This window comes from Heptranchias perlo, chromosome 1 (genome assembly GCF_035084215.1).
Source record: "Heptranchias perlo isolate sHepPer1 chromosome 1, sHepPer1.hap1, whole genome shotgun sequence".
Classification (NCBI taxonomy): domain Eukaryota; kingdom Metazoa; phylum Chordata; class Chondrichthyes; order Hexanchiformes; family Hexanchidae; genus Heptranchias; species Heptranchias perlo.
Window position 1 is genome coordinate 197,716,882 of NC_090325.1, and position 26,843 is coordinate 197,743,724.

General features: G+C 44.2%; 1 protein-coding gene across 1 annotated transcript in view; it reads right to left on the reverse strand.

Moving 5' to 3' along the window:
- Positions 1-26,843, reverse strand: part of LOC137331248 (diacylglycerol kinase theta) — a 168,239-nt gene that overhangs the window by 93,073 nt on the left and 48,323 nt on the right. Inside the window, exons 5-11 of the mRNA XM_067994908.1 lie at positions 17,146-17,271; positions 16,155-16,308; positions 15,355-15,432; positions 11,536-11,636; positions 5,356-5,579; positions 2,833-2,923; positions 1,486-1,540 (exon numbers count right to left, since the gene is read on the reverse strand). Coding sequence (XP_067851009.1) covers positions 1,486-1,540; positions 2,833-2,923; positions 5,356-5,579; positions 11,536-11,636; positions 15,355-15,432; positions 16,155-16,308; positions 17,146-17,271 — 829 coding nt within the window. The remainder of the gene's footprint in view (positions 1-1,485; positions 1,541-2,832; positions 2,924-5,355; positions 5,580-11,535; positions 11,637-15,354; positions 15,433-16,154; positions 16,309-17,145; positions 17,272-26,843) is intronic.

Sequence of the window (26,843 nt, forward strand, 5' to 3'; positions counted from 1 at the left end):
GCTAGTTTACCCTCATCATTTATTTTCTCCCTCTTTATTATTCTTTTAGTCATCCTTTGCTGGTTTTTAAAGTTTTCCCAATCTTCAGGCTTACCAGTAATCTTTGCCATGTTGTATGTTTTTTCTTTTAACCTGATACCATCCTTGACTTCCTTAGTTAGCCATGGTTGGTTCACCCTTTTTGTGGAGTCTTTCCTCCTCACAGGGATATATTTTTGTTGCGAGTCATAAAATATCTTTTTAAATGTTTGCCACTGTTTATCCACCATCATACCATCTAATCTGTTTACCCAGTCCACTTTAGCCAATTCCACCCTCATTCTTTTAATTGCCCTTATTTAAGTTTAATACAGTAGTTTCAGACCCAAGATCCTCGCTCTCAAACTGGATGTGAAATTCTATCATGTTATGATCACTGCTTCCCAAGGGATCCCTTACTTTGAGATCATTAATTAATCCTGTTTCGTTACCCATTATCAGATCCAAAATGGCCTGTTCCCTGGTTGGTTCCCCGACGTATTGGTCTAAGAAACAGTCCCTAATAGACTCTATGAACTCCTGCTCAGGGCTATTTTTGCCAATTTGATTTGTCCAATCTATGTGAAAATTAAAATCGCCCATGATTATTGCATTACTTTTTTTTACAAGCCCCCCTTATTTCCTGATTTATATTTTGCCCTACAGTGTAGCTACTGTTAGGGGACCTATATACTACTCCCACCAGTGATTTCTTTCCCTTGCTATTTCTTACCTCCACCCAAATTGATTCAACATCTTGATCTTCTGAGCCAAGATCATTTCTCACTATTATACCAATTTCATCCTTTATTAACAGAGCTACCCCACCACCTTTACCTTTTTTCTTATCCTTCCGAAATGTTAAATAACCCTGAATATTTAGCTCCTACGCTTGGTCACCTTGCAACCACGTCTCTGTAATGGCCACGAGATCATACCCATTTGTTTCTATTTGTACCGTCAATTCATCTATCTTATTACGAATGCTGCGCGCATTCAGATAAAGAACCTTTAATTTTGTCTTTTTACCATTCTTTCCTACCCCGGCCCCCTTTGCTTGTGCGCTCTGTCCCTTCCTGACACACTCTGTTTATCATTACCCCCATCACTTTCCTGTACTACTTCCTTATCTTTTCTCTTTATCAATCTACCAGACAGAAGGAAAGTAAATTGTGGGATACACAGTGACTCATTCACTGTTTTAAAGTTTAATTTTGCTTTCCAAAGTGGTCATTGGTGTGGAGTCTGAAGTTAACCTGTCCACAATCTGGTGTCACACAAACAATTCCCATCTAGCAGGGACAATATATTATTGCTGACAATGCCAAAAGTACAGAAGGAACTTTCACATGCAGGCATTGAACAGAAAGGCAGATATACACATATAGAGGGAGGCCAGTGAGGTCAAGGAACCACCTTCTCCACCTTGTGCAGTGTTGCAAAAATTCAATTTTGTTAAAATCTTACCCTGTTTACAACCCATAAGCACTTCAACTAATTCAAAATCTTCAATTTTTTCATCCTGCAAAAGCAAACAGTTTAAATGTCACGTTCAAGCACAAAATGTTAAGCTGTCCTCTAATTTGCTTCTAAAATAAAACTAATGCCAACACAGGTAAGTGAAGTTAGCTTTGGACATTTAAGGATAGAATTTTCAATGACACGTAGCCCCATCACAAATGGCAGGTCAGGATCGTTACCATAACAGGTGCAGGCACCTGTGCAAATAGGGACTCAACAGGGCACCAACCCCATGGAGCAACGTAAATCTCAGAACAGAACTCTGCTGTTTGAAGGGAGGAGAGTGAGGTTGGGCCGAAGATTTCTGGCTGCAATAATCTAAGGAGCTGCTCCAACACTGACAGGTCCCCAAATCAAACACCAATCGATACACTTGGGATGGACTGCCCTTCCCTTTCTTTGTGATGGGACTCACTTGCGGCCCTGCTTTCTGAAGGCACAGGTACTGCTTGGCCTTAACGTGTGTCTGGTGGGCTTACTGAGAGCCCAGTAATGTCCTAAAAACATGAATAATCAGATGAAAAATTTTTATTAAAAAAATGGGTCAGGGGAAAAACAGTAATTTTCAGTAAAAATTGGTTAAAAGCTGTAAACACAGAGCCACAATTTGGACCCATCCAAAGGTTAGGAGCCAGCAGACCAATGCACTATCCCTGCTAGTTGTCCATTCTACCATCCTTATTGGGAGTCTATTCCCTGGTAATCTATTTCACTACCCTTACTAGTAGTTTATTCCACCACACTAGCTGGACATCTGTTCCACATGTTTATTAGCCTTTTTCTGAAAAATGGCCTGAATTTACCATTTTCATTACCAGAAAACCGTTTCTGAATCCATACCAAAACCCTTCAGAATCTGAAAACTTCTATTAAATTAGTCTTCAGACTTCTATTTTTTAAGAAAGAGGACACCCAGGGGGTTTACCTCTCCTCCTATCTCTGTCCCCTATGGATTTAAACTAGTAGCTCTCTCTGCATGTCCCCAAAATTTAATATCCTTTCCAAATCAGGGAGTCAAAACTACACATTTATTATTATACATTATGTAGTTCATAATGGTACAGCTTTGCTATAACGCCAAAATTAGGTTACAAGAATATCCTTTGGTTCTCTCTAATACATAACAAGGATCCCTGTAGTTTATGGACTGAGAGATTCAGTGGTACCAATATACCACTGTACTTACAGCAAAGAAACAAAGCACATTAGATTATCCTGATCACAGTTACTGTACATTGTTCATCAATGACATTAAGCAAAGTCAATATCGAAGCATTTGTAATTGGAACTGACCTGACGCCCCAGTTGTAGAAGAACTTCCTGGACAACTGCTTTGACTGTAGTCTCAATATTTATCGGAAGGGAGATATAGGCCACTCCAAACCTGAAACATGGAAACGCATGTAGATCAACATACGAAAAAAAGAAATATTAGCTGTCTCTTTGAAATCACAGAATTTCTTGGAAAACTTAATGTATATGCAGTCTATTTCTTTTTTTAAACAAAAAGTGATAACAGTGGAATTTAAGTTTAAATGTATAAAATAAAATCTAAACCAGCTCTTGGCTTTTTCAAATTTGAGATGCTTTTAAAATCAAATCTTTTAAAATATGAAACAAAGTCATCTCTACATTGTAATCTAAATGATATCAATGTAGCAGAACACTCAAGAATCCCTTACATTCAAAAATACAGTCTTTAACTTTAAAATACTGCAGTCCATTTGTAATAACGTACATGCTAGTAAGGATGGGGTTTTATCTTTGTAACAATAATGTTATGCCACCTCCACCCACTCCCTGCTTTCCATTTGCGAGGTTTGGGTGAACCTGCTGCTCACTGGCCCCGGCAGTGCTGCTCTGCATTAACAAGATCTGTACTTTCAGTGACAGCTTCGCCCTGACTTCTGTCACCCTGACAGAAGAAAATGAAATGTTGCACTACCACAAACCTCTCCCTCTCCTCCAAGCACCACAAGAACCAGTTAAAGTTTCCCATTTGGAATTAATTTGACTCAGGGCCCAGTTCACAGTAGTTCCCCGCTCTATTCCGAGCCACCAAACACCTGTATTTTTAGAGTCATAGAGTCATAGAGTTATACAGCACGGATAGAGGCCCTTCGGCCCATCGTGTCCGCGCCGGCCATCAGCCCTGTCTACTCTAATCCCATATTCCAGCATTTGGTCCGTAGCCTTGTATGCTATGGCATTTCAAGTGCTCATCCAAATGCTTCTTGAATGTTGTGAGGGTTCCTGCCTCCACAACCCTTTCAGACAGTGAGTTCCAGACTCCAACCACCCTCTGGGTGAAAAAGTTCTTTCTCAAATCCCCTCTAAACCTCCCGCCTTTTACCTTGAATCTATGTCCCCTTGTTATAGAACCCTCAACGAAGGGAAAAAGCTCCTTAGTATCCATCCTATCTGTGCCCCTCATAATTTTGTACACCTCAATCATGTCCCCCCTCAGCCTCCTCTGCTCCAAGGAAAACAAACCCAATCTTCCCAGTCTCTCTTCATAGCTGAAGCGCTCCAGCCCTGGTAACATCCTGGTGAATCTCCTCTGCACCCTCTCCAAAGCGATCACATCCTTCCTGTAGTGTGGCGACCAGAACTGCACACAGTACTCCAGCTGTGGCCTAACCAGTGTTTTATACAGCTCCATCATAACCTCCTTGCTCTTATATTCTATGCCTCGGCTAATAAAGGCAAGTATCCCATATGCCTTCTTTACCACCTTATCTACCTGTTCCGCCGCCTTCAGGGATCTGTGAACTTGCACACCAAGGTCCCTCTGACCCTCTGTCTTGCCTAGGGTCCTCCCATTCATTGTGTATTCCCTTGCCTTGTTAGTCCCTCCAAAGTGCATCACCTCGCACTTTTCCGGGTTAAATTCCATTTGCCACTGTTCCGCCCATCTGACCAACCCATCTATATCGTCCTGCAGACTGAGGCTATCCTCCTCGCTATTTACCACCCTACCAATCTTTGTATCTTCAGCGAACTTACTGATCATACCTTTTACATTCATATCCAAGTCATTAATGTAGACCACAAACAGCAAGGGACCCAGCACCGATCCCTGTGGTACCCCACTGGCCACAGGCTTCCAGTCACAAAAACAACCTTCGACCATCACCCTCTGCCTTCTGCCACTAAGCCAGTTTTGTATCCAAAGTGCCAAGGCACCCTGGATTCCATGGGCTCGTACCTTCTTGACCAGTCTCCTGTGGGGGACTTTATCGAAGGCCTTACTGAAATCCATGTATACCACATCCACTGCGTTACCCTCATCCACACGCCTAGTCACCCCCTCAAAAAATTCAATCAAATTAGTCAGACATGATCATTCTAAGAAATCTTCACATTATTTTTGAATTTTACTTTATGTTAGTGCTGGAAATCTCCCCTTATCAGGTACCCAGTGTCAGTGACAAGGTATAGTACCATTAGATCCAATTATATCTCCTTCTACTCTAACCCAACAATGTGTCTCAGTCCCAGCCTCAGAAAGTTCTCCCCACTGCACCAGTTAGACATTTTCCAATTCACTCACCAATCAGCCTCTCTGAGTGAGATTACCACCAGTGTAAAATTAGGGGCAACTTTGTTTTATGAGCACCTGCCCATCAGGAATTTGCTTGAGCTTTCATGTAAAGCCCAGTCTGGGCTAGATTTAATCCAGGTCCTAGAGGTGAAAGATTACTGCTTAATCCTGTGCACCACCTATTACCCTATCCATTTGACTGTGTATAGTAATATCACCAAACACCTTCTACATTATTTCATACTTTCATTTCTCTGTAAGAAGCAACTCACTTCAACCATCCAGGATAAATTTTGACTATTTCACAATCTTTTGGCTTTGCTCTTAATACCCAAGCCTCCGGTATACTGTCCCGGAACACGGAAAGGTTCTTGCTTTCCATGGTGCCTCCATTTCGGTTGATAATATCGTCACTGTACAGAACTTCCTGGGTAAATGTTTGGAGTTCATAATCCTGAGGATCATCTGGGACATAGTATATTCTCAGAGCAGCCTCCTATTAAAATGGGATTGCAGTTAAATCCACATAAACATATATCATTGAACCACAGACTTATAATCCACCCACATCACTTCCTCATCATTGCCACAAAACACTGATCAAACTAGAAAACTTCAAAGTAAAATCCTAACTAAAAATGGTTTAACTCTAAGTTCGCGGGCTATAGTCAATCCATTTTACCTAAACGTAACATGGTGAAGTTTAAGCCTTCACACCTAGCTTTTAAAAAGAAATTGGATAACTATTTGAAAAATATATGTTTTAAATAGCATGGGGAAAGGACAGGGGAATGGGGCTAGGGGATAGATCTGACAGAGCGCCAGCACAGGCACGATGGGCCAAATGGCCTCCTTCTGTGCTGTAAAATTCTAAGATTTTTTCACATATTGGTACACTAGTCATCACTTTTCTTCATAAAAAGTGTTTTGTTTAATTTCACCGTGACTTTTTAAAATGGAAAATGAACAAGTTACAGATATTGCAAATGTTATTTTTAGTGGTCTATGAGTTGCACATCTGTGTGACTTAGTGAACGGATGGTCAGAGTAACACGGGATTTTGTTGGGGGCTACATACTTGAAGGTAGACAATCAGATTAAGACCGGGGGGTCCTTCCGACTAATGCTTTTTAAGCGATCGCAATTTGTTGCCATCTGAGAAACAGAATTGCAAAGATAGCCTGAGTGATGGGCTTCCAGACTCAGGGCGGTGCTGGTGGGTTTCTCAAAAGCAAAATACTGCAGATGCTGCAAATCTGAAATAAAAGGAGAAAATGCTGGAAACACTCAGCAAGTGAGGCAGCGTCTGTGGAGAAAGAAACAGAGTTAATGTTTCAGGTCGAAGACCTTTCGTCAGAACTGGAACATGTTAAGAGTTAAAGTTTTTAAGCAAGTGCAGAGCCAGGGAAAGGGGGGAGGGGAGGGGTGGAAAGAACAAAAGGGAAGGTTTATGATAGGGTAGAGGGCACGAGTGATTAAATGACAAAAGGGATGATGGTGCAAGGCAAGGAAGGTGGTAACGGGACAGGTTAAGAAACAAAAAATGAGTCAAGAGTAGCTGTAAATGGCAACAGCAGAACCATTACCAGCACCTGCTGTCTGAAAAAATGGGAGCAGTGGTTCTGATCTGAAGTTATTGAAATCAATGTTGAGTCCAGAAGGTTGTAAAGTGCCTAAACGAAAGATGAGGTGCTGTTCCTCGAGCTTCCGTTGAGCTTCATTGGAACGGCGTAAGAGGCCGAGATCAGAGAGGTCAGACCAGGAGTGGGACAGGGAATTAAAATGGCAAGCGACCGGCAGGTCAGGGTCGGGTCATGCTTGTGGACAAAGCGGAGGTGTTCAGCAAAGCGATCACCCAGTCTGCGTTTGGTCTCCCCAATGTAGAGGAGACCGCATTGTGTGCGGCGAATACAGTATAGTAAATTGAAAGAAGTACAAGTAAACCGCTGTTTCACCTGGAAGGAGTGTTTGGGGCCCTGGACGGTGGGAAGGGAGGAGGTGAAAGGGCAGGTGTTGCATCTCCTGCCCTCACACGGGAAGGTGACGTGGGGAGGAGTGCGGGTGATGGAAGAGTGGACCAGGGCGTCGCGGAGGGAGCAGTCCCTTCGGAATGCTGAAAGGGGAGGGGAAGATGTGTTTGGTGGTGGGATCGCGCTGGAGGTGGCGGAAATGGCGGAGGATGTACAGAGGAGATTTACGAGGATGTTGCCAGGACTGGAGAATTTTAACTATGAGGAAAGATTGGATAGGCTGGGGTTGTTTTCTTTGGAAGAGGAGGCTGAGGGGAGATTTAATTGAGGTGTACAAAATTATGAAGGGCCTGGATAGACTGGATAGGAAGGACCTATTTCCCATAGCAGAGAGGTCCATAGCCAGGGGGCATAGATTTAAAGTAATTGGTAGAAGGATTAGAGGGGAGCTGAGGAATTTTTTTTTCACCCAGAGGGTGGTGGGGGTCTGGAACTCACTGCCTGAAAGGGTGGGAGAGGCAGAAACCCTCAACTCATTTAAAAAGTACTTGGATATGCACTTGAAGTGCTGTAACCCACAAGGCTACGGACCAAGTGCTGGAAAGTGGGATTAGGCTGGGGGGCTCATTTTCAGCCGGCACGAACACGATGGGCTGAATGGCCTCCTCATATGCAGTAAATTTTCTATGATTCTATGATCCACTGAATGTGGAGGCTGGTGGGGTGGAAGGTGAGGACAAGGGGGACCCTATTATGGTTCTGGGAGGGAGAGGAAGGGGTGAGGTCAGAAGTGCGAGAAATGAGATGGACACGGTCGAGGGCCCTGTCAACTACAGTGGAGGGGAATCCTCAGTTGAGGAAAAAGGAAGACATATCGGAAGCACTGGTGTGGAAGGTGGCATCGTCAGAACAGATGCGACGGAGACAGAAAAACTGGGAGAAGGGAATAGAGTCCTTACTGGAAGCGGGTTGGGAGGAAGTGTAATCAAGGTAGCTGTAAGTAGATATTGGTTGACAGCCTATCTCCAGAGAGTAGGAAGCAGCAACGATACAATCATCAATGTACCAGAAAAAGAGGTGAGGGAGGGGACCTGAGTTGGACTGGAACAAGGAATGTTCCATGTATCCCACAAAAAGGCAGGCATAGCTGGGACCCATACAGGTTCCCATAGCAACACCTTTTATTTGGAGGAAGTGAGTGGAGTCAAAGGAGAAGTTGTTCAACATTAGAACAAGTTCAGCCTGGAGGAGGAGGGTGGTGGTGGATGGGGATTGGTTGGGCCTCCATTCAAGGAAGAAGCAAAGGGCCCGCAGGCTGTCCTGGTGGGGGATGGAGGTGTCGAGCGACTGGACGACCATGGTGAAAAGGAGACGGTTAGGGCCGGGAACTGGAAACTGTTAAAGTGGCGGAGGGCGTCGGAAGAATCGTGGATGTAGGTCGGAAGAGACTGGACAAAGGGAGAAAAAAAGAATCAAGATGGGAAGAAATAAGTTCCGTGGGGCAAGAACAGGCTGAAACGATGGGTCTCCTGGGGCAGTCCTGTTTGTGGATCTTGGAAAGGAGGTAGAAGTGGGCTTTGCGTGTTGGGGGATTATGAGGTTGGAGGCCGTGGGGAGGAGGCCGTGAGGAGATGAGGTCAGTGACAGTCTGGGAAACTATGGCTTGATATTCGGCAGTGAGGTCATGATCCAGGGGGAGGTGGGAGGAGGTGTCAGAGAGTTGGCGTTCAGCCTCCTCAAGGTAGAGGTCCGTTCGCCACACAACAGACTCCGCCCTTGTCACAGGTTTAATAACAATGTCAGGGTTGGACCGGAGAGAACGGAGTGCTGCAAGTTCAGAGGGAGGGAGGTTAGAGTGAGTGGGGGGAGCAGAGAAATTGAGATGGCCAATGTCACGCCGGCAGTTCGTAACGAAAAGATCAAGTGAGGGTAACAGGCCAGAGGGAGGGAGTCAGGGAACGAGAATTCTGAAGATGGGAGAAAGGGTCCACTGTGCGGGAGGAAGACTCCTGGCAAAGATGTGGGCGCGGAGGCGAAGGCAACAGAAGAAGAGCTCAGCATCGTGTCGAGCTCGAAATCCATTGAGGTGGGGTGTGAGGGGATGAAGCGAAGGCCTTTGCTGAGGACTGATCATTCGGGATCAGAGAGGGGAAGGTCAGAGGGAATGGTAAAAACACGACAAAGGGTGAGACTGGAGGGAGGGATGTGGTCAGAGGAAAGTGAAGGGGAAGAAGGATCAGGAGAGTGTTGGTATCTAAGAGTTGTTGAAGCTTGTGGTCCCTGACACCTGAAAGGAAAAAGAAAAGTTTTTTGTTAAATTGCCGGATGAGGCTAAGGATGAAATGGAACCGTGGAACAGGACAACTCTGAAGTAGAATGAGTTGGTGCTGCTAGAGAGGTTCAGAGCAGGCATGTGGCAGCGCATGGCCTTGAGCGTGGATCTCGGGAAGCGGCGAGAGCAGTGGTTCGAGGACTGCTGAATATCATGGAGATTTCAGTTGGGTTGTGAGGTGGCAGAGGAGGGAGGTGCTGTCGTAGGAACCTTGGTGAGTTGCTGCAGTTTATCCTGTAGATCATACACACTGCAGTCACAGCGTGCTGGTGATGGAGGGGGTGGATACTGAGTCTGATGGCAGGGGCCACTGCTCTGTCCAGGCTGGTGTTGAACTTCTTGAGTGTTGTAGCTGCACCATCCAGGCAAGTGGTGAATATTCCATCACACGCCTGACCTAGGCCTTGTAGATGGTGGAGAGGCTTTGAGGGATCAGGAGGTGAGCTACTTATCACAGGGTACCCATGCTCTGCCCTGGGCTTGTAGGCATGGTGTTGATTTAGCTGGTCCTGTTCAGCTTCTGGTCAATGGTGACCCCCAGGATGTTGATGGTGGCAAACTTAGCAATGGTGCCACTGAAGATCATGGGGAGGTGGCTGGGCACTTGTTTAATGTGAATGTTACCTGTTAATTATCAGCCCACGTTTGAATCCCTCCACTCAGGTTTTCGCCCCTCCCACTGCACCAAAATGGCCCTAACTAAAGTCACGAATGACATTCTTTGTGACGGTGGTACATTATCCTTCCTCATCTTTTGTGGACTATCTACAACCTTGAGACAGTGGATCACACTATATTCCTCTAACGCCTCTCCACCTCTATCCAGGTCTGTGGAACTACCCTCACTTGGTTCCACTCCTATCTATCCAATCATAGCCAGGGCCTTTCTACCAATGGCTTCTCTTCTCACTACGCACCATAACCTCGGGTGTCCCAAAAGGCTCCATCCTTGGCTGGCCCCCTCTTTTTCCTAATCTACACAATGACCCTTGGCATGAGGTCAACTTCCACATGAATGCTGGCGACACCCATTCCGCCTTTCCACTGCCTCTATACTGCCCGATTGCTCATCCAACATCTAATCCTCGATGAGCCGTAACTGAACAGTGAAGCCATTATCTTCGGCCCCTGCCACAAACTCTACCTTTGCTACCAATTCCCTCTCCTTCCCCGGCCACTGTTCCAATCTAAGCTGCGTTTCCAATCCCATATCTTGACCACGACAAAGAATGTCTACTTCCACCTCTGCAACATTGCCTACCTCTGTCCCTACATTAGCCCACCTGCCACTGAAACTTTCATTCATGGCTTTGTCACCTCCAAGCTTGATAGTCCAGTGATCTCCTGACCGGCCGCCCATCCTCCACCCCTCTATGCTGCAACATTATACCCATCCTAAGACTTATACTGGCTCCCAGCCCTTCAATGCCTCAAACTTAAAATCCTCATCCTTGTGTTTAAATCCCTCCAGGGCCTCGCCTCTCTATCTCTGTAACCTACACCTGTCCTAAAAACTCCCCATACTCTCTGTTCCACTGACTCTGACTTCTTGTTCAACTTGCCCTTCTTTGCTCCACCATTGACGGCTGTGCCTTTAGCCACCCAAGTCCAACTGTTCGTAATTCCCTCTTTAATCCTTTCTCGTCTCCTTTAAGACCCTCCTTAAAACTACCTCTTTGACTAAGCTCTTGGTCATCACTCCTAGCCTCCTTCTTTGGCTCAGTGTTCATTTTCCTTATGCCTCTGTGAAGCACCTGGGTCATTTTTCTATGTTGAAGAGGCTATATAAATGCAAATTGTAGTTGTTGTACACAATAGGTTACCCTCATGAAGTCCACTGGCCAGTATGACTGGTACTGCTAGAATTCAGGAACATGGCTGATGGAACATTCCATCGGTGCTACACAAAAGCTCTGTTAGGACTAGGGCTACGATCAGAAATAACGAGTTGGTGAGTGATAGTCACTAAGAGACGAGTCGCAGCCGTGCTTTTGGGAAGTCCATTATGAACATTGCAGGTGACACAATGTGGAAGTCACATGATCTATTACATAGGTTATGTGATCAAAAAAATCCAAGTTTTAATCAGAATTTCAACTTTAGTTTGAGGTTTTGTTCCTAGTTTGGGATTTTGAAAAGAATCCACTCACCACTGCTTCTTCTATTTTTGAAATTCGTGGAACGGTAATAAGTCGAAATTGATTCCGTTTCACGGTGTCGTTCCCATCAAATATCTTTAAGGTCTGTTTACCTGAGAAGAATTAACATAACATAAAGGATATGAAACAGCAACATAAAAACCATCAAAAGTCTTGTTAAACACAAAAAACATCTAGTTGTCTAATATGCTGTATTGAAAATTATCTATAAAATCACACTCCAATCATTGAGAAATCAAATAAAAGTCTATGGATCTCAGCTCCCTCCCCAAATAAAAGAAATATCTGGCAGACCTATTTTCATTAAATACAAAGGTAATGGATGGAAAGCCCTGGGCTGCAACTCATGATTCTCCTGGTAGATGCACCCGCTGGAGAGGCTCCACAACAGCAGCACAGCTGGAACATTTACCCAACAGTTCTCCATTTTCCACATACACATCTACTGGGTCTGCATGATTCTGTCAGCCAACTATTTCAGATTCACCAACACCAAATGTTCTCTTTCACCATCACGGTAGGAATTGTTGTTTTAGAGGAGGTATTAAAATTGCAAAGATCAGTGGCAGAGTGAAGGTCCCTAACTGGGGCTATTTGTGGTGTAAAGTCACAGTATCATCCCACATATTTTGCTTAAAAATTCACAAGTATTCAGTAAGATCCAGTTCACAGACTCATCGACAAGCTGCCCTGCCAAGTGTAGTCAACTGCTGAATTAGACAAGTTATTTCCTAAAAGGAAGCAGTCATTGGCTGATGATACAGTGATAGTCATCTCCCTGTCAAGCAACTACTTCTTGAAGTTTTTTAGAACCAGGTAGGACATGAGCATTAAACCATTCACCAAACACACATCATGTTAACTTCCGGGGTTTAACATTAGCTAAACCGAAGCAGTGAACAGGCTCAAGGGATTGGAAACCAATAAATCTCCAGGATCAATAAACTATACCTCAGGGTAGTTCGAGGAAGTGGAAATAACTGGGGGGGGGGGGGGTGGGGAAGGAGGGGGCAGGGGGAGAAGGAGGGGGCAGGGGGAGAAGGAGGGGGCAGGGGGAGAAGGAGGGAGAAGGAGGGGGAAGAGGGAGAAGGAGGGGGAAGAGGGAGAAGGAGGGGGAAGAGGGAGAAGGAGGGGGAAGAGGGAGAAGGAGGGGGCAGAGGGAGAAGGAGGGGGCAGAGGGAGAAGGAGGGGGCAGAGGGAGAAGGAGGGGGCAGAGGGAGAAGGAGGGGGCAGAGGGAGAAGGAGGGAGAAGGAGGGAGAAAGAGGGAGAAGGAGGGAGAAAGAGGGAGAAGGAGGGAGAAGGAGGGGGCAGAGGGAGAAGGAGGGGGCAGAGGGAGAAGGAGGGGGCAGAGGGAGAAGGAGGGAGAAGGAGGGAGAAAGAGGGAGAAGGAGGGGGAAGGAGGGGGAAGGAGGGGGCAGAGGGAGAAGGAGGGAGAAAGAGGGGGAAGGAGGGGGAAGGAGGGGGAAGGAGGGGGAAGGAGGGGGAAGGAGGGGGAAGGAGGGGGAAGGGGAAGGAGGGGGAAGAGGGAGAAGGATGGGGAAGGGGAAGGAGGGGGAAGAGGGAGAAGGATGGGGAAGAGGGAGAAGGAGGGGGCAGAGGGAGAAGGAGGGGGCAGAGGGAGAAGGAGGGGGCAGAGGGAGAAGGAGGGGGCAGAGGGAGAAGGAGGGGGCAGAGGGAGAAGGAGGGGGCAGAGGGAGAAGGAGGGGGCAGAGGGAGAAGGAGGGGGCAGAGGGAGAAGGAGGGAGAAAGGGAGAAGGAGGGAGAAAGAGGGAGAAGGAGGGAGAAGGAGGGAGAAAGAGGGGGAAGGAGGGGGAAGGAGGGGGAAGGAGGGGGAAGGAGGGGGAAGGAGGGGGAAGGAGGGAGAAGGAGGGGGAAGAGGGAGAAGGAGGGGGAAGAGGGAGAAGGATGGGGAAGAGGGAGAAGGATGGGGAAGAGGGAGAAGGATGGGGAAGAGGGAGAAGGAGGGGAAGAGGGATTGGGGAGAGGAGGTGAGCGAGAAAGGTTGAGTGGTGAGGAGGGAAGGCGAGGGAGGGGGTGGGGGGACGGGGAGGGGGGTGGGGAACTGACTCTGGACTTAGACCAAGGAACCAAGATCTCACATCTAGGATTTGCACTTGCTCTGATAAATGAAAATTCACTAAAAGCAGTTTCACTATTAATAAAATTCGACATTAATAAGGTCTGACAGCACTTTCATGCATCACCTCAGTTAACTTACTGAAATCAGAGCATTAAGGGGAGCCCCGATCAGTCAGTAAGTGTGAGTTGTGCCACCCTATGTAAAATCAGTTACTAGAACTCAAAACAACACACAGAAATGATTAGGGAACAGTCACCTGCCACTGTCCTTAGATCATAGATGTTGTGTAGCCAGATTGAAAAACAGAGGTGGGGTTGGTTTACCCTTATATTTAAATAGAAAATTTGGGAAAAACTTGTTAAGGGGTTAGTTCTAAAGCAGTAAAACATGAACCCCAATATTTCCTGCTGTACATCAATTTTCATAAAACTATAAATACATCATTTGTAAACTAATGAAGAGTGGAAGATATCAATGAATCAGCTTCTAACACATCTTATCGTTCACTTCCTCCCAATTTCCTCTACTCCTAATCTGAGCTCTGGCTCTCGACCTGGTCCATGGTGTTGGCAGCTCTCTGATACCCTGCCCAAGGGGCTAGTCTTCACGTGAGCCCATACAGAGGGTGTTGGCAGCTGCCCAATCCTGGGAAGTGTGACAGTTAAGCCTGATCCTAACTCTAACATAAATCCACACATATGCATTTTCTAGCTGCAGTCATTTGACCTGTACTTAATGCTCTCTGATCAGAATGGGCCAGTACCTGAGGCACCATAGTAACTGCCTTAGTTAAATCCAAAATAGCCAATATGGTCTCTGAATCCTGGAAATGCATGGCAGAGAAGATCAAGAAATAATTCACTTTCCCACAAACAACTCATCTACACACATACCAAACGTAGCAGGAAGGAGTCAGATCAGTTCCAAGATCCAGGCCTACCTCAACATCTCATGTTGTCAAAGAAGGAGAATATTTCTATAATCAAGCACCTTTTCAAAGGCACTACCCTATCCAATGCTTCACATTAGCATGAGTTAGGGTCTTCAAAAGGAGCAAAGAAAAGAGCAGAAAACTTGGAAAAATATAATTCTGAATATTTGTTCTGGCAAAATTTGCAACCATAAGACCGTGGCCAGTCAGAGGCCTGCAGTGCCCATAGTGTTACTGTCAGTTGTGGGAAAGCCAAAGCTGGAACAATCAGTTGGAAAACTTTCCAACACTGAGATATTGACCATGTGACACTGCACAGGTTCAAATCTGCCGGTCGCTGCTGCGGGGAGCCGTGGTCAGCAAAAGATCAGCACAGAGATTGACTGATGCCAACAGGGAGAGCAAAACATCTAAAGATGATGCCTACGTAGGGATATATAATCAGAACAAAAAAACGGTTAAAGGGATTCTCTTAAAGGGACAGGTTTGTGAAGCATAATGAGTGAGCATCATTTTATCATGTTGTTACTATGAAATTCCACCTGAAGCACTAAATTGATTTCACATGTACACATCTACGGACCAATTTGACAACAGGTAAATAGGTTTCATTTCAGAATTTGTGATACGCCATTATTGTGAGTTGAATCGTGTGATCCCAGGGAATGATTCATTAACTATTCTTAAATCAAGGAATTAGCTGTGTCTGGTCAGGGCTTATTAATCTTATATAAGAGATTCAAACGTATATCTCAACAAAAGCAATCAGATCGGATTATAGTGTCTGTAGTCATTTACCTGAATCAGTTGTGGAAGGGGACTGTGTATCTTTATATGATCCAGTATCAACATCATCATCATCACCATCATAATCAACTATGGAAAGAAAGTCACATCAGCCACAGGCTTTCACAGCGAGATTACTTTCGGCAGACTGCATTTCACATGCCCAAAGGCACATGCTAGAACTTGGACAATGTCTGGCAAACCTACTGGTCTTCAGTTCTTCAACATGAGCAGGGATCCAACCATCAGGATGAGCAACAGGCTGCAGGGCCCCATTTACTTTGTAACATATAGGAAGGAGACCTCTGTCACTTTAATCAACAGCTTGGATTAGTTAAAAAAAACAAATCTTATAGATTTTTTTTGCCATTACACGTGCTTTTTAAATAAAATCAGAAATGTTTTTTAAAAATTGAACAAAAAAATTGGACATGAAACAGAATCATATCTTAAAAAAAGCTGCTCACACACAAGCACACACCTGGGAAATAACAGCCACGACACAAAACTGACTTGTGAAGTAAATCTAAATTTGAAAAATGATGACTTATCACCAATAATGAGCAATTCAGCTTTTCTGATCTATTTAGCTTTCGCTGAAGTAACACTTCAGAACCTTTACTAAGTTTCCTCATGTTTTAAACTTGTTATTCAATTTTTCTCAAAATCAAACTCTGAAATGTTTAAAGAATAATTTTGTCATGTCCAGAAATGGCCAATGAGGCATTAGCATCCAGTATTATATTACCACTGTTTATTGTAATGGTTTTAATACAGAAATAACCAGAAATTCGATTGTTTCTCCTACTTACCTTGTTCTATTTGTGCACTTTCTGATATACGGAAACACTGGAACTTGCTGAAATTGCGCGCACACACACGCACACAATTTGGAGGGAGTATCATGTTCTGCAATCTTCCAAAATTACATTCTGGCGTGAGGCTGCTGTAGCAGTCGGCATGAACCTGTGAGGGAGAAAGACATTTCTTTGTCACACTTTTTAGATAATAATGTAGCCTGAGTTTAAAAACAAGCTGAAGCTGAAGTTCTGTGAGTTTGCTCACGTTCCTGAAGCCCGTCACTGCTCTAATAAGGTGCAGGATCAAATAGTTGATCCAAACAGACAGAGAAAATAAAAGTGGTTTTGGCCTCAAAGAATGGGTTTTCCTGACATTAAATAAATAAAAACAATCTATGGCGGGAAATGGTTTGTCGCAAATCAAATAATTAAATAAATGGGGAGGCAAAAAGAACTCATAGTAAAATGAAGAAATTCAAACTTAGATTAATTTTTTTTTAAAGTTCAAAATTAAAAGTTAAATTAATGTTCAAGGTCAGGAGAATTCATTGGTTATTTACAGGTTGGGAAAATTCATGAATTATTTACAGGTCAGACTCAGAATAATTCAGTAATTATTTACTGTTTGGGAGAATTCATTAATTATTTACGAAAGGTGGGAGAATTTATTAATTATTTGCATGTCAGGATCAGGAAAATTCATCAATTATTAAATGAGTTGGAGAATTATTTATTTATTTATAGGTTGGAGAGATCATTATTTACAAGTCAGAATCATGAGAATTCATTCATCATTCACAGATTACCGTCTGGATCATTTATTTTTAGTGGGAGTCACTGGATGATGGGAACAGTGGCTGAGTCCAGTGACCTATCATGGTCGGTGTGGCTTTTTATGCACTCACTCCAAGAGATACATTTACCCAGTCACCCATCAGTTTCTGCATTATTTTATGACATATAAAAAGCAGGCAGTTAGCAACTAATCAAACTCGTTACTTACGGTCGTCCCACACCAGTCACATCGAATGCCCGATAACACTTCTGAAGAAGCGCAGGACTTCTTACAGACATCACAGCGCGCACCGGACGAGAGATTCCCTTCCCTCCAGTGATGGTGATAAGACTCCTGTCAAATGAACAAGATAAATGAAACAAATTTAATCTCACACTTTGAAAGATGCAATTAAGTGTTAAAATGCCTAATGATTTCCAATCAGAATCCACACATGAATATAGTGCATTAAGTCTCCCGATCAGATCACTACCTTTATAAATGAGATGTGAACACTGTATCCTGTTACAGTATTACGTTGAATGAAGTGTCTTTTCCCAGGATTGATTCAATAGTGAAATAAACCAGTGCCTCAATTACAAAGGTAAGAGATGAGCAGTACCCACGAAACCCCATAGTGAAAGAGGGACACCTCAGGAAATCAGTTAGTGCGAGACCAGTTCTGATGAAGCTTTACATTCAAAATACTAGGAATCTTACAACACCAGGTTATAGTCCAACAAATTTATTTTAAAATCACAAGCTTTCGGAGATTATCCCCTTCGTCAGATGAATGAGTGAAAGGTTCTCAAATCGCATATCTTATACTATGTTGGGACAGCATCACACCAATCAAAAGGTGTCGTTGTTATTCAAACAGGCCAGTCACGGAGAACAGCACGTCCCAGTACACTGGATATACATTGTGTCGATTACACAGGCAGGCAGAAAGAAACTCAAAATGGCAGAGAGAGAGAGAGAGAATTTTAAAAAACATATAATTTTTTTCCCCCTTTTTGCTGGTGGGGTTACGTGTAGCGTGACATGAACCCAAGATCCCGGTTGAGGCCGTCCTCATGGGTGCGGAACTTGGCTATCAACTTCTGCTCGACGATTTTGCGTTGTCGTGTGTCTCGAAGGCCGCCTTGGAGAACGCTTACCCGAAGATCGGTGGCTGAATGTCCTTGACTGCTAAAGTGTTCCCCGACTGGGAGGGAACCCTCCTGTCTGGCGATTGTTGCGCGGTGTCCGTTCATCCGTTGTCGCAGTGTCTGCATGGTCTCGCCAATGTACCATGCTCCGGGGCATCCTTTCCTGCAACGTATGAGGTAGACAACGTTGGCCGAGTCACAGGAGTATGAACCATGTACCTGGTGGGTGGTGTCCTCTCGTGTGATGGTGGTATCCGTGTCGATGATCTGGCATGTCTTGCAGAGGTTGCCGTGGCAGGGTTGTGTGGTGTCGTGGACGCTGTTCTCCTGAAAATTGGGTAACTTGCTGCGAACGATGGTCTGTTTGAGGTTGGGTGGCTGTTTAAAGGCGAGCAGTGGAGGCGTGGGGATGGCCTTAGCGAGGTGTTCGTCATCATCGATGACATGTTGAAGGCTGCGGAGAACATGGTGTAGTTTCTCCGCTCCAGGGAAGTACTGGACGACGAAGGGTACTCTGTTGGTTGCGTCCCGTGTTTGTCTTCTGAGGAGGTCTATGCGATTCTTCGCTGTGGCCCGTCGGAACTGTCGATCGACAAGTCGAGCGTCATATCCCGTTCTTACGAGGGCGTCTTTCAGCGTCTGTAGGTGTCCATCGCGTTCCTCCTCGTCTGAGCAGATCCTGTGTATTCGCAGGGCCTGTCCATAGGGGATGGCCTCTTTGACGTGGTTGGGGTGGAAGCTGGAAAAGCGGAGCATCGTGAGGTTGTCCGTGGGCTTGCGGTAGAGTGAGGTGCTGAGGTGCCCGTCTTTGATGGAGATTTGTGTGTCCAAGAAAGAAACCGATTCTGAGGAGTAGTCCATGGTGAGTTTGATGGTGGGATGGAACTTGTTGATGTTATCGTGTAGTCTCTTCACTGATTCTTCGCCGTGGGTCCATAGGAAGAAAATGTCATCGATGTATCTGGTGTTTAGCGTTGGTTGGAGGTCCTGTGCAGTGAAGAAGTCGTGCTCGAACTTGTGCATGAAAATGTTGGCGTATTGGGGTGCGAATTTGGTCCCCATGGCTGTTCCGTGTGTTTGGGTAAAGAACTGGTTATCGAAGGTGAAGTTGAGCAGAAGTTGATAGCCAAGTTCCGCACCCATGAGGACGGCCTCAACCGGGATCTTGGGTTCATGTCACGCTACACGTAACCCCACCAGCAAAAAGGGGGGAAAAAATTATATGTTTTTTAAAATTCTCTCTCTCTCTCTCTCTGCCATTTTGAGTTTCTTTCTGCCTGCCTGTGTAATCGACACAATGTATATCCAGTGTACTGGGACGTGCTGTTCTCCGTGACTGGCCTGTTTGAATAACAACGACACCTTTTGATTGGTGTGATGCTGTCCCAACATAGTATAAGATATGCGATTTGAGAACCTTTCACACATTCATCTGACGAAGGGGATAATCTCCGAAAGCTTGTGATTTTAAAATAAATTTGTTGAACTATAACCTGGTGTTGTAAGATTCCTTACATTTGTCCACCCCAGTCCATCACCGGCATCTCCACATCATGCCCAAAATACTAAGCATTCCTTTCTCCTTCAAAACGCTGATAGACCTGCTGTATGTTTCTAGCATTTTTACCCAGACTGTAAACTTCACCTGGTGTGAGCACTTAGCATTACTTTGGCTTATGTAAACTACAAAATAATTAACTATCAGAATATGTAAAATGGACTATATTAGTATGCAAAACTAACCGCCAAAGGATTTTTGATCTATTAGCTAACAGATCAGTGTTTAGTGGGCATAGCACAGCACATTGTGTCACCCAGGAGCAGGATAAAGATTCACTCACGGTACCCACACTCTGAGTTTCTGATCTTTAGGTGCTCCTCCATTGGTTTAGTGTAGTGTTAGTGCACAGGTCTTGCAAGGCTGCAGGCAACATCAAAGTAAAGCTGCCAAATTTACTACGGCCTGCATTGACCCAGTGAAAGAATGGGCTTTCCCGGCCTTGGTGGGTCAGCATGTTCACTTTTGTGTTGCTGACCACTGCCTGAGAGCTTCACGTGAGGAGATAAAGGCCCTCATGTCGCTTGAAATCAATCTGAAAGCAGCATCAGTCACTGTGGGAGACTCCAGACTTGCAAGAGCTTCCCATGGGGAAGGAGGGAGAAACAGGAGAGTCACCCTGTGCTCCTCATGCAGATGGTTCTGAGTCGGGCTGTGAACAGGTCCCCTTACGCTCTCAACTGATGTACAAGGACTCGAGACAGAGGGAAAGGAGAAAATACCTTAAAAGATCAACAGCCCTCCACCCTCTCCACATACCCATTTTCTAAAAGAATCAGGAGTCTGGTGACACTGCACACAGCGCTGTCTAAGAACTAGTGAAGCATTTAGTGTTGAACAAGCCCACAGCCTTCTGTGGTAGAGAATTCCACAGGTTCATCACCCTCTGAGCGAAGAAATTTCTTCTCATCTCAGTCCTAAATGTCCTACCCCGTAACCTGAGACTGTGACCCCTTGTTCTGGAACCCCCCCAGCCAGGGTAAACATCCTCCCTGCATCTAGTCTGTCTAGCCCTGTCAGAATTTTATACGTTTCAATCAGATCCCCTCTCATTCTTCTAAACTCGAGTAAATACAGGCCGAGTCGACCCAATCTCTCCTCAGACGACAGCCCTGCCATCCCAGGAATCAGTCTGGTGAACCTTCGCTGCACTCCCTCTGTGGCAAGTATAACCTTTCTTAGGTAAGGAGACTAAAACTGCACACAATACTCCAGGTTTAGTCTCACAAAGGCCCTGTATAACTGCAGTAAGACATCCTTGCTCCTGTACTCAAATCCTCTTGCAATGAAGGCCAACATGCCATTTGCCTTCCTAACTGCTTGCTGCACCTGCATGTTTGCTTTTAGTGACTGGTGTACAAGGACACCCTGGTTCCTTTGTACATCAACATTTCCCAATCTATCACCATTTAAATAATACTCTACCTTTGTGTTTTTCCTTCCAAAGTGGTTAACTTCACATTTATCCACATTATACTGCATCTGCCGTGTATTTCCCCATCACTCAACTTGTCTGAATTGCCTTGAAGCCTCTTTGCATCCTCCTCACAACTCACGATCCCACCTAGTTTTGTGTCTTCAGCAAACTTGGAAATATTACATTTGGTTCCCTCATCCAAATCATTGATATATATTGTGAATAGCTGGGGCCCAAGCACTGATCCCTGCGGTGCCCCACTAGTCACTGCCTGCCACCCCAAAAAAGACCAATTTATTCCTACTCTGTTTCCTGTCTGTTAACCAATTTTCAATCCATGCCAGTATATTACCCCCAATCCCATGTGCTTTAATTTTGCACACTAACCTCTTATGTGGGACTTTATCAAAGGCCTTCTGAAAATCTAAATAAACCAGATCCACTGATTCTCCCTTATCTATTCTACCAGTTACATCCTCAAAAAACTCCAGTAGGTTTGTCAAACACGATTTCCCTTTCATAAATCCATGTTGACTTTGTCTAATCCCGTTGATATTTTCTAAGTGTCCTGTTATCACATCCTTTATAATAGACTCTAGCATTTTCCATACTACTGATGTTAGGCTAACCGGTCTGTAGTTCCCTGTTTTCTCTCTCCCTCCTTTTTTAAATAGTGGGGTTACATTTGCCACCCTCCAATCTCCAGGAACTGCTCCATAATCTATAGAACTTTGGAAGATGACAACTAATGCATCCACTATTTCCATGGCTACCTCTTTTAGTACTCTGGGATGCAGATTATCAGGCCTTAGGGATTTATCGGCTTTCAGTCCCATTAATTTCTCCAGCACTATTTTTTTACTAATACTAATTTCCTTTAATTCCTCCTTCTCACTAGTCCCTTGGTTCCCTAGCATTTCTGGGAAGTTATTTGTATCCTCTTCCGTGAAGACAGAACAAAAGTATTTGTTTAATTGCTCTGCCATTTCCTTGTTCCCAATTATAAATTCTCCCGTTTCTGACTGTAAGTACCTACATTTGTCTTCACTAATCTTTTTCTTTTTACATACTTGTAGAAGCTTTTAAGTCCACTGTTCCTTGCAAATTTACTCTCATACTCTATTTTTCCCCTATTAATCAATCTCTTGATCCTTTTTTGCTGAATTCTAAACTGCTCCCAATCCTCAGACTTGCTACTTTTTCTGGCAACTTTATATGACTCCTCTTTGGATCTAATACTATCCTTAATTTCTTTTGTTCGCCATGGTTGGGCCACTTTTCCTTTTGTGTTTTTACGCCAGAAAGGAATGTACAATTGTTGCAATTCATGCATTCGTTCCTCAAATGTTAGCCATTGCCTGTCCACCATCATGCCTTTTAATGAAGCTTCCCAATCTATCATAGCCAACTCACTCCTCATACCTTCGTAGTTTCCTTTGTTTAGATTTAGGACCCTAGTTTTGGATTGGACTACTTCACTTTCCATCTTAGTGAAGAATTCTATCATGTTATGGTCACTCTTTCCTAAAGGACCCCACACAACAAGATTATCAATTAACCCCTTCTCATTGCACGATACCCAATCTAGGATAGCCTGTGCCCTGGTTGGCTCCTCAATGTACTGGTCTAAAAAATCATCTCATGCACATCCAGGAATTCATCCTCCACAGTATTATTGCTAATTTGGTTTGGCCAGTCTATATGTAGGTTAAAGTAGCCCATGATTACTGTCGTAACCTTGTTACATGCATCTCTAATTTCCTGTGTGATGCCGTCCCCTACATTACCACTACTGTTTGGAGGCCTATAGACAACTCCCACCAGTGTATTCTGCCCCTTGGAGCTTCTTAACTCCACCCAGACTGATTCTACATCTTGATTTTCTGAGCCAATATCCTTTCTCACTATTGCTCTGATTTCATCCTTTACTAACAATGCCACCCCACCTCCTTTTCCTTTTTGCCTGTTCTTCATAAATATCGAATACCCTTGGATATTCAGCTCCCAGTCTTGCTCACCCTGCAGCCATGTCTCTGTAATTGCAATGATATCGTATCCATTTAACCTATTTGCGCTGTTAATTCATCTACCTTATTACAAATGCTTTGTGCATTCAGATACAGTGCCTTTGGATTTGTCTTTTTATCATTTTTTTGTACTATGGCCCTATTTGTCTTATTACCACTTTTTCTTACTCGGACCCTATTTGTTGTCTTTTGTTTGTACACTCTGTCCCTTCCTGACACAATCCGGTTATCCTTACCCCTATCACTTTCCTGCACTGCTTCTTTGTCTTTTCGCTTTAGCATTCTAGATTTCTCTCCACTGGGACCCTCCCCCCACTTATTTAATTTAAAGCCCTATCTACCTCCCTAGTTATTCAATTCGCTGGAACACTAGTCCCGCCACGGTTCCGGTGTAGTCCGTCCCAACGGAACAGCTTTCTCTTTCCCCAGTACTGGTGCCAGTGTCCCATGAATCGAAACCCACTTCTCCCACACCAATCTTTGAGCCACGCATTCATCTCTCTGATCTTATTTACCCTGTGCCAATTTGCTCGTGGCTCAGATAATAATCCAGAGATTATTACCTTTGCGGTTCTGCTTTTTAATTTAGTCCCTAGCTGCTCAAACTCTCTCAGCTGAACCTCATTCCTAGTTCTACCTATGTCGTTGGTACCTACATGGACTACGACAACTGGATCCTCCCCCTCCCACTCCAAGTTCTTCTCCAGCCCGGAGGAGATGTCCTTAACCGGGTAGGCAACATAGCCTTTGGGACTCATGCTCCTGGCTGCAGAGAACAGTGTCTCTCCCCCTAACTATACTACAACCACCTTCCTTTTTACTTCCCCCACTTGAACGGCTTCCTGTACCACAGTGCCGTGGTCAGTTTGCTCGTCCTCCCCGCAGTCCCTGCACTTGTCCACAAAGGTTGCCAGAACTTAAAATCTATTGGACAAGTGCAGAGACTGAGGCTCCTGCACTACTATCTCCTGGATCCCCGTACATAGAATCATAGAATATTATAGCACAAGAGGAGGTCATATGGTCCATCACATCTGTGCCAGCTCTCTGATACAGATATCCACTTAGTCCTATTCGCCTGCCCTCTCCCATACTCATGTAAATTTTTCTTCTTCAAATATTTATCCACTTCCCTTTTAAAAACAAATATGGATTCTGCTTCCCCACTGTTTCTGGTCAGGCTTTCCATATTCTAATAATCCTCTATATAAATACATTTCTCCTAAACTTCTCCCTTTGTTCTTGAGGTGGTTATGTTAAATTTGAGCCTTCTAGCTACTGACTCACCAATCAGTGAAAATAGTTTTTCCCCATTTAATTATGAAAACTCCTCATAATTTTGAACAGCTCCATCACATCCCCTATTAACCTTCTCTGTTCTAGTGAAAAGAGCTCCAGATTCTCTGGTTTCTCCTCATAACTAAAGCCTCTCACCCCTGCTATCATCTTTGTGAATGTTTTCTGCACTGTCTCCATGAGCCTTGACATCTTTCCTACACAATAATGGACACAATGGGGGTGATTTTCAACTGTCAGCCACCTGTTTCTGGCCTGAAAAACTGGGGAGGGAGGGGGTTAATGAGACTCAGTGAAACCATCGATGCCCAAGGCCTGCCCAATGGAATTTTCAGGTGTGCCTGTGAAAAACCAGCCCGTTTCCGATGGGAAGCTGTTTAAATCGGATTCTTAATGCCAGCTGTAACGTCACGAATGCTCCATCCTTTTGTACCAGGCAGTGTCGCTCACACATTTTTTTGGGAGAATGCTGCCACATTCCCTTTAATGCCGTGTGCCTTAACTTTATCAAGTCTCCTATGCAGCGCTTTATCAAACATCTTTTGAAAATCCACATACACAACATCCACTGTATTTTCTTCATCAATACACTCCATTATTTCCTCAAAAAACTCTATGACATTTGTCAGACACATATGCCTTTTACAAATCCTTGCTGGTTGTGCTAATTAACTCATGTCCTTCAAGGTGAGTATAATTTAATCCTGTACACCGGCTACTAGGAACTCACCCACTACCAATGTTAGGCTGATTGGTCTATAATTACCTGATTTATCCTTTTCTGAACAAAGTTATAACATTGGCAACACTCCAGTCCTCTGCAACAAATTCCATACGTAAGGATGTTTGAGAGGTTATGTTCAGAGCTTTCAGGACCAATGCCTCTTACAATTTGAGTTCGATCAATTTTTTCAAGTTTTACTTCCTTAACTATAGTTATCCTAATTTCTCTACCTCCTCCTCTTGCACCCTTTCATTCCCACTACCACACTCCTGTGAAAACCAAGGCATACACTCATTTAGTATCTCCACCATTCCTTCATCCCCCATAAGATGATTTCCTTTTTCATCTTTAATCAGCTCTACCTGATCTTTAGCTATTCTTTTACTTTTTATAGATTCATAAAATCCTCTACTATTTCCCTTTATGTCACCTGCCAGTCTCTCTTCATGCCATCTCAATCTTTTTTGCTTCCCCTCTATATTTTCTACATTCAACTTGATTTTCTTTTATATTATTAGCCCTAGATTTGTCACATGCTTTTTTTTTTAAAAACATCTCATTTTAATTTCTCTATTCATCAAAGGAGCTCTGGCTTTTACTGCATCACCTTTACCTCTTGTCTCGTTCCTACTCTAATCATCTCCTGTTTGAATGTTTTCTATTATTTGTACACTATGTTATTTGCTAATTTTCCATTCTAGTTTTTCTGGGCCAGCTCTCTTTCTATCTCATTGAAATGGCTTTTTTCCCCTCAATCAAGTACCTTTATCTTTAACCGTTCTCTCTCTCTTTCAATTTTTATATATTGAACCTAATTATGTTATGGTTGCTCTTCCCTAGATGTTTCCTTACCTTACATTACCTACTTCCCCCACTTCATTTTCTAGAACTAGATCCAGCATCGCCTTTTTCCTGTAGAACTAAAAACACACTGGGCTAGAGAGCAGTCGGGGACACACTGTAGAAACTCCTCCCTGTCCTTTGCCACTGACAGTGTTTATACAGGGTCAGTGTCTGCAAAATCTGCAGTAACCATGAATTTCATAACTAAACAACCTGCATTCGGATAGCACCTTTAATGTAAGAAAACAGCTCAAGGCACTTAACAGAACAAGATGGGCCAGGTGGTAGAGGATCTAGAAGAGTTTGTTGAAGGCACAGTTTAAAAGATAGGTTTTGAGGAGGTTTTTAAAAGTAGGGAGGTAGTTCCAGAAGGTGGCTGAACAAGGGAGGAATGGCAGGCGGTGTAACGCACAGGAACAGGAGCCCAGCATCAGGGGATCGTAGAGTAAAACCATTGCCTGGATTGTCAGGCTGGAGGAGGAAGCAGAGTTGTGCAGGATGAGGCCCTGGAGGGACTTGTACACAGGATAAGGGTTTTTGAATTTGGTACACTGGGGGGCAGGGTGCTGGGGAGGTGAGGGTTAAATTAGACTTGGGACAGGACAGGATGTTCCGTTTGGAGAAGTTGGCCTTTCTATAGGGAAGAGTTAGGGAGGAGGTGAGGATAATGCTTTAAAAACAAGCAACATAATTCACTATGAAAAGCACCATTAAAAGTTCTTACTTATACACATGAATGATCTTTGTCATAACTTGAGTAAAAGTATGTTCTATATTGGGACAGAACTTGCGTAGAGCAGCGAGGCAACTATCACTGCAGCTCCTGCGAAATAAATTTACGAATATACTTACTGAGGGCTCAGTGGCATCGACCTGCGTGATTTTGAACTTTTAAAGAATTGTGCCCTAT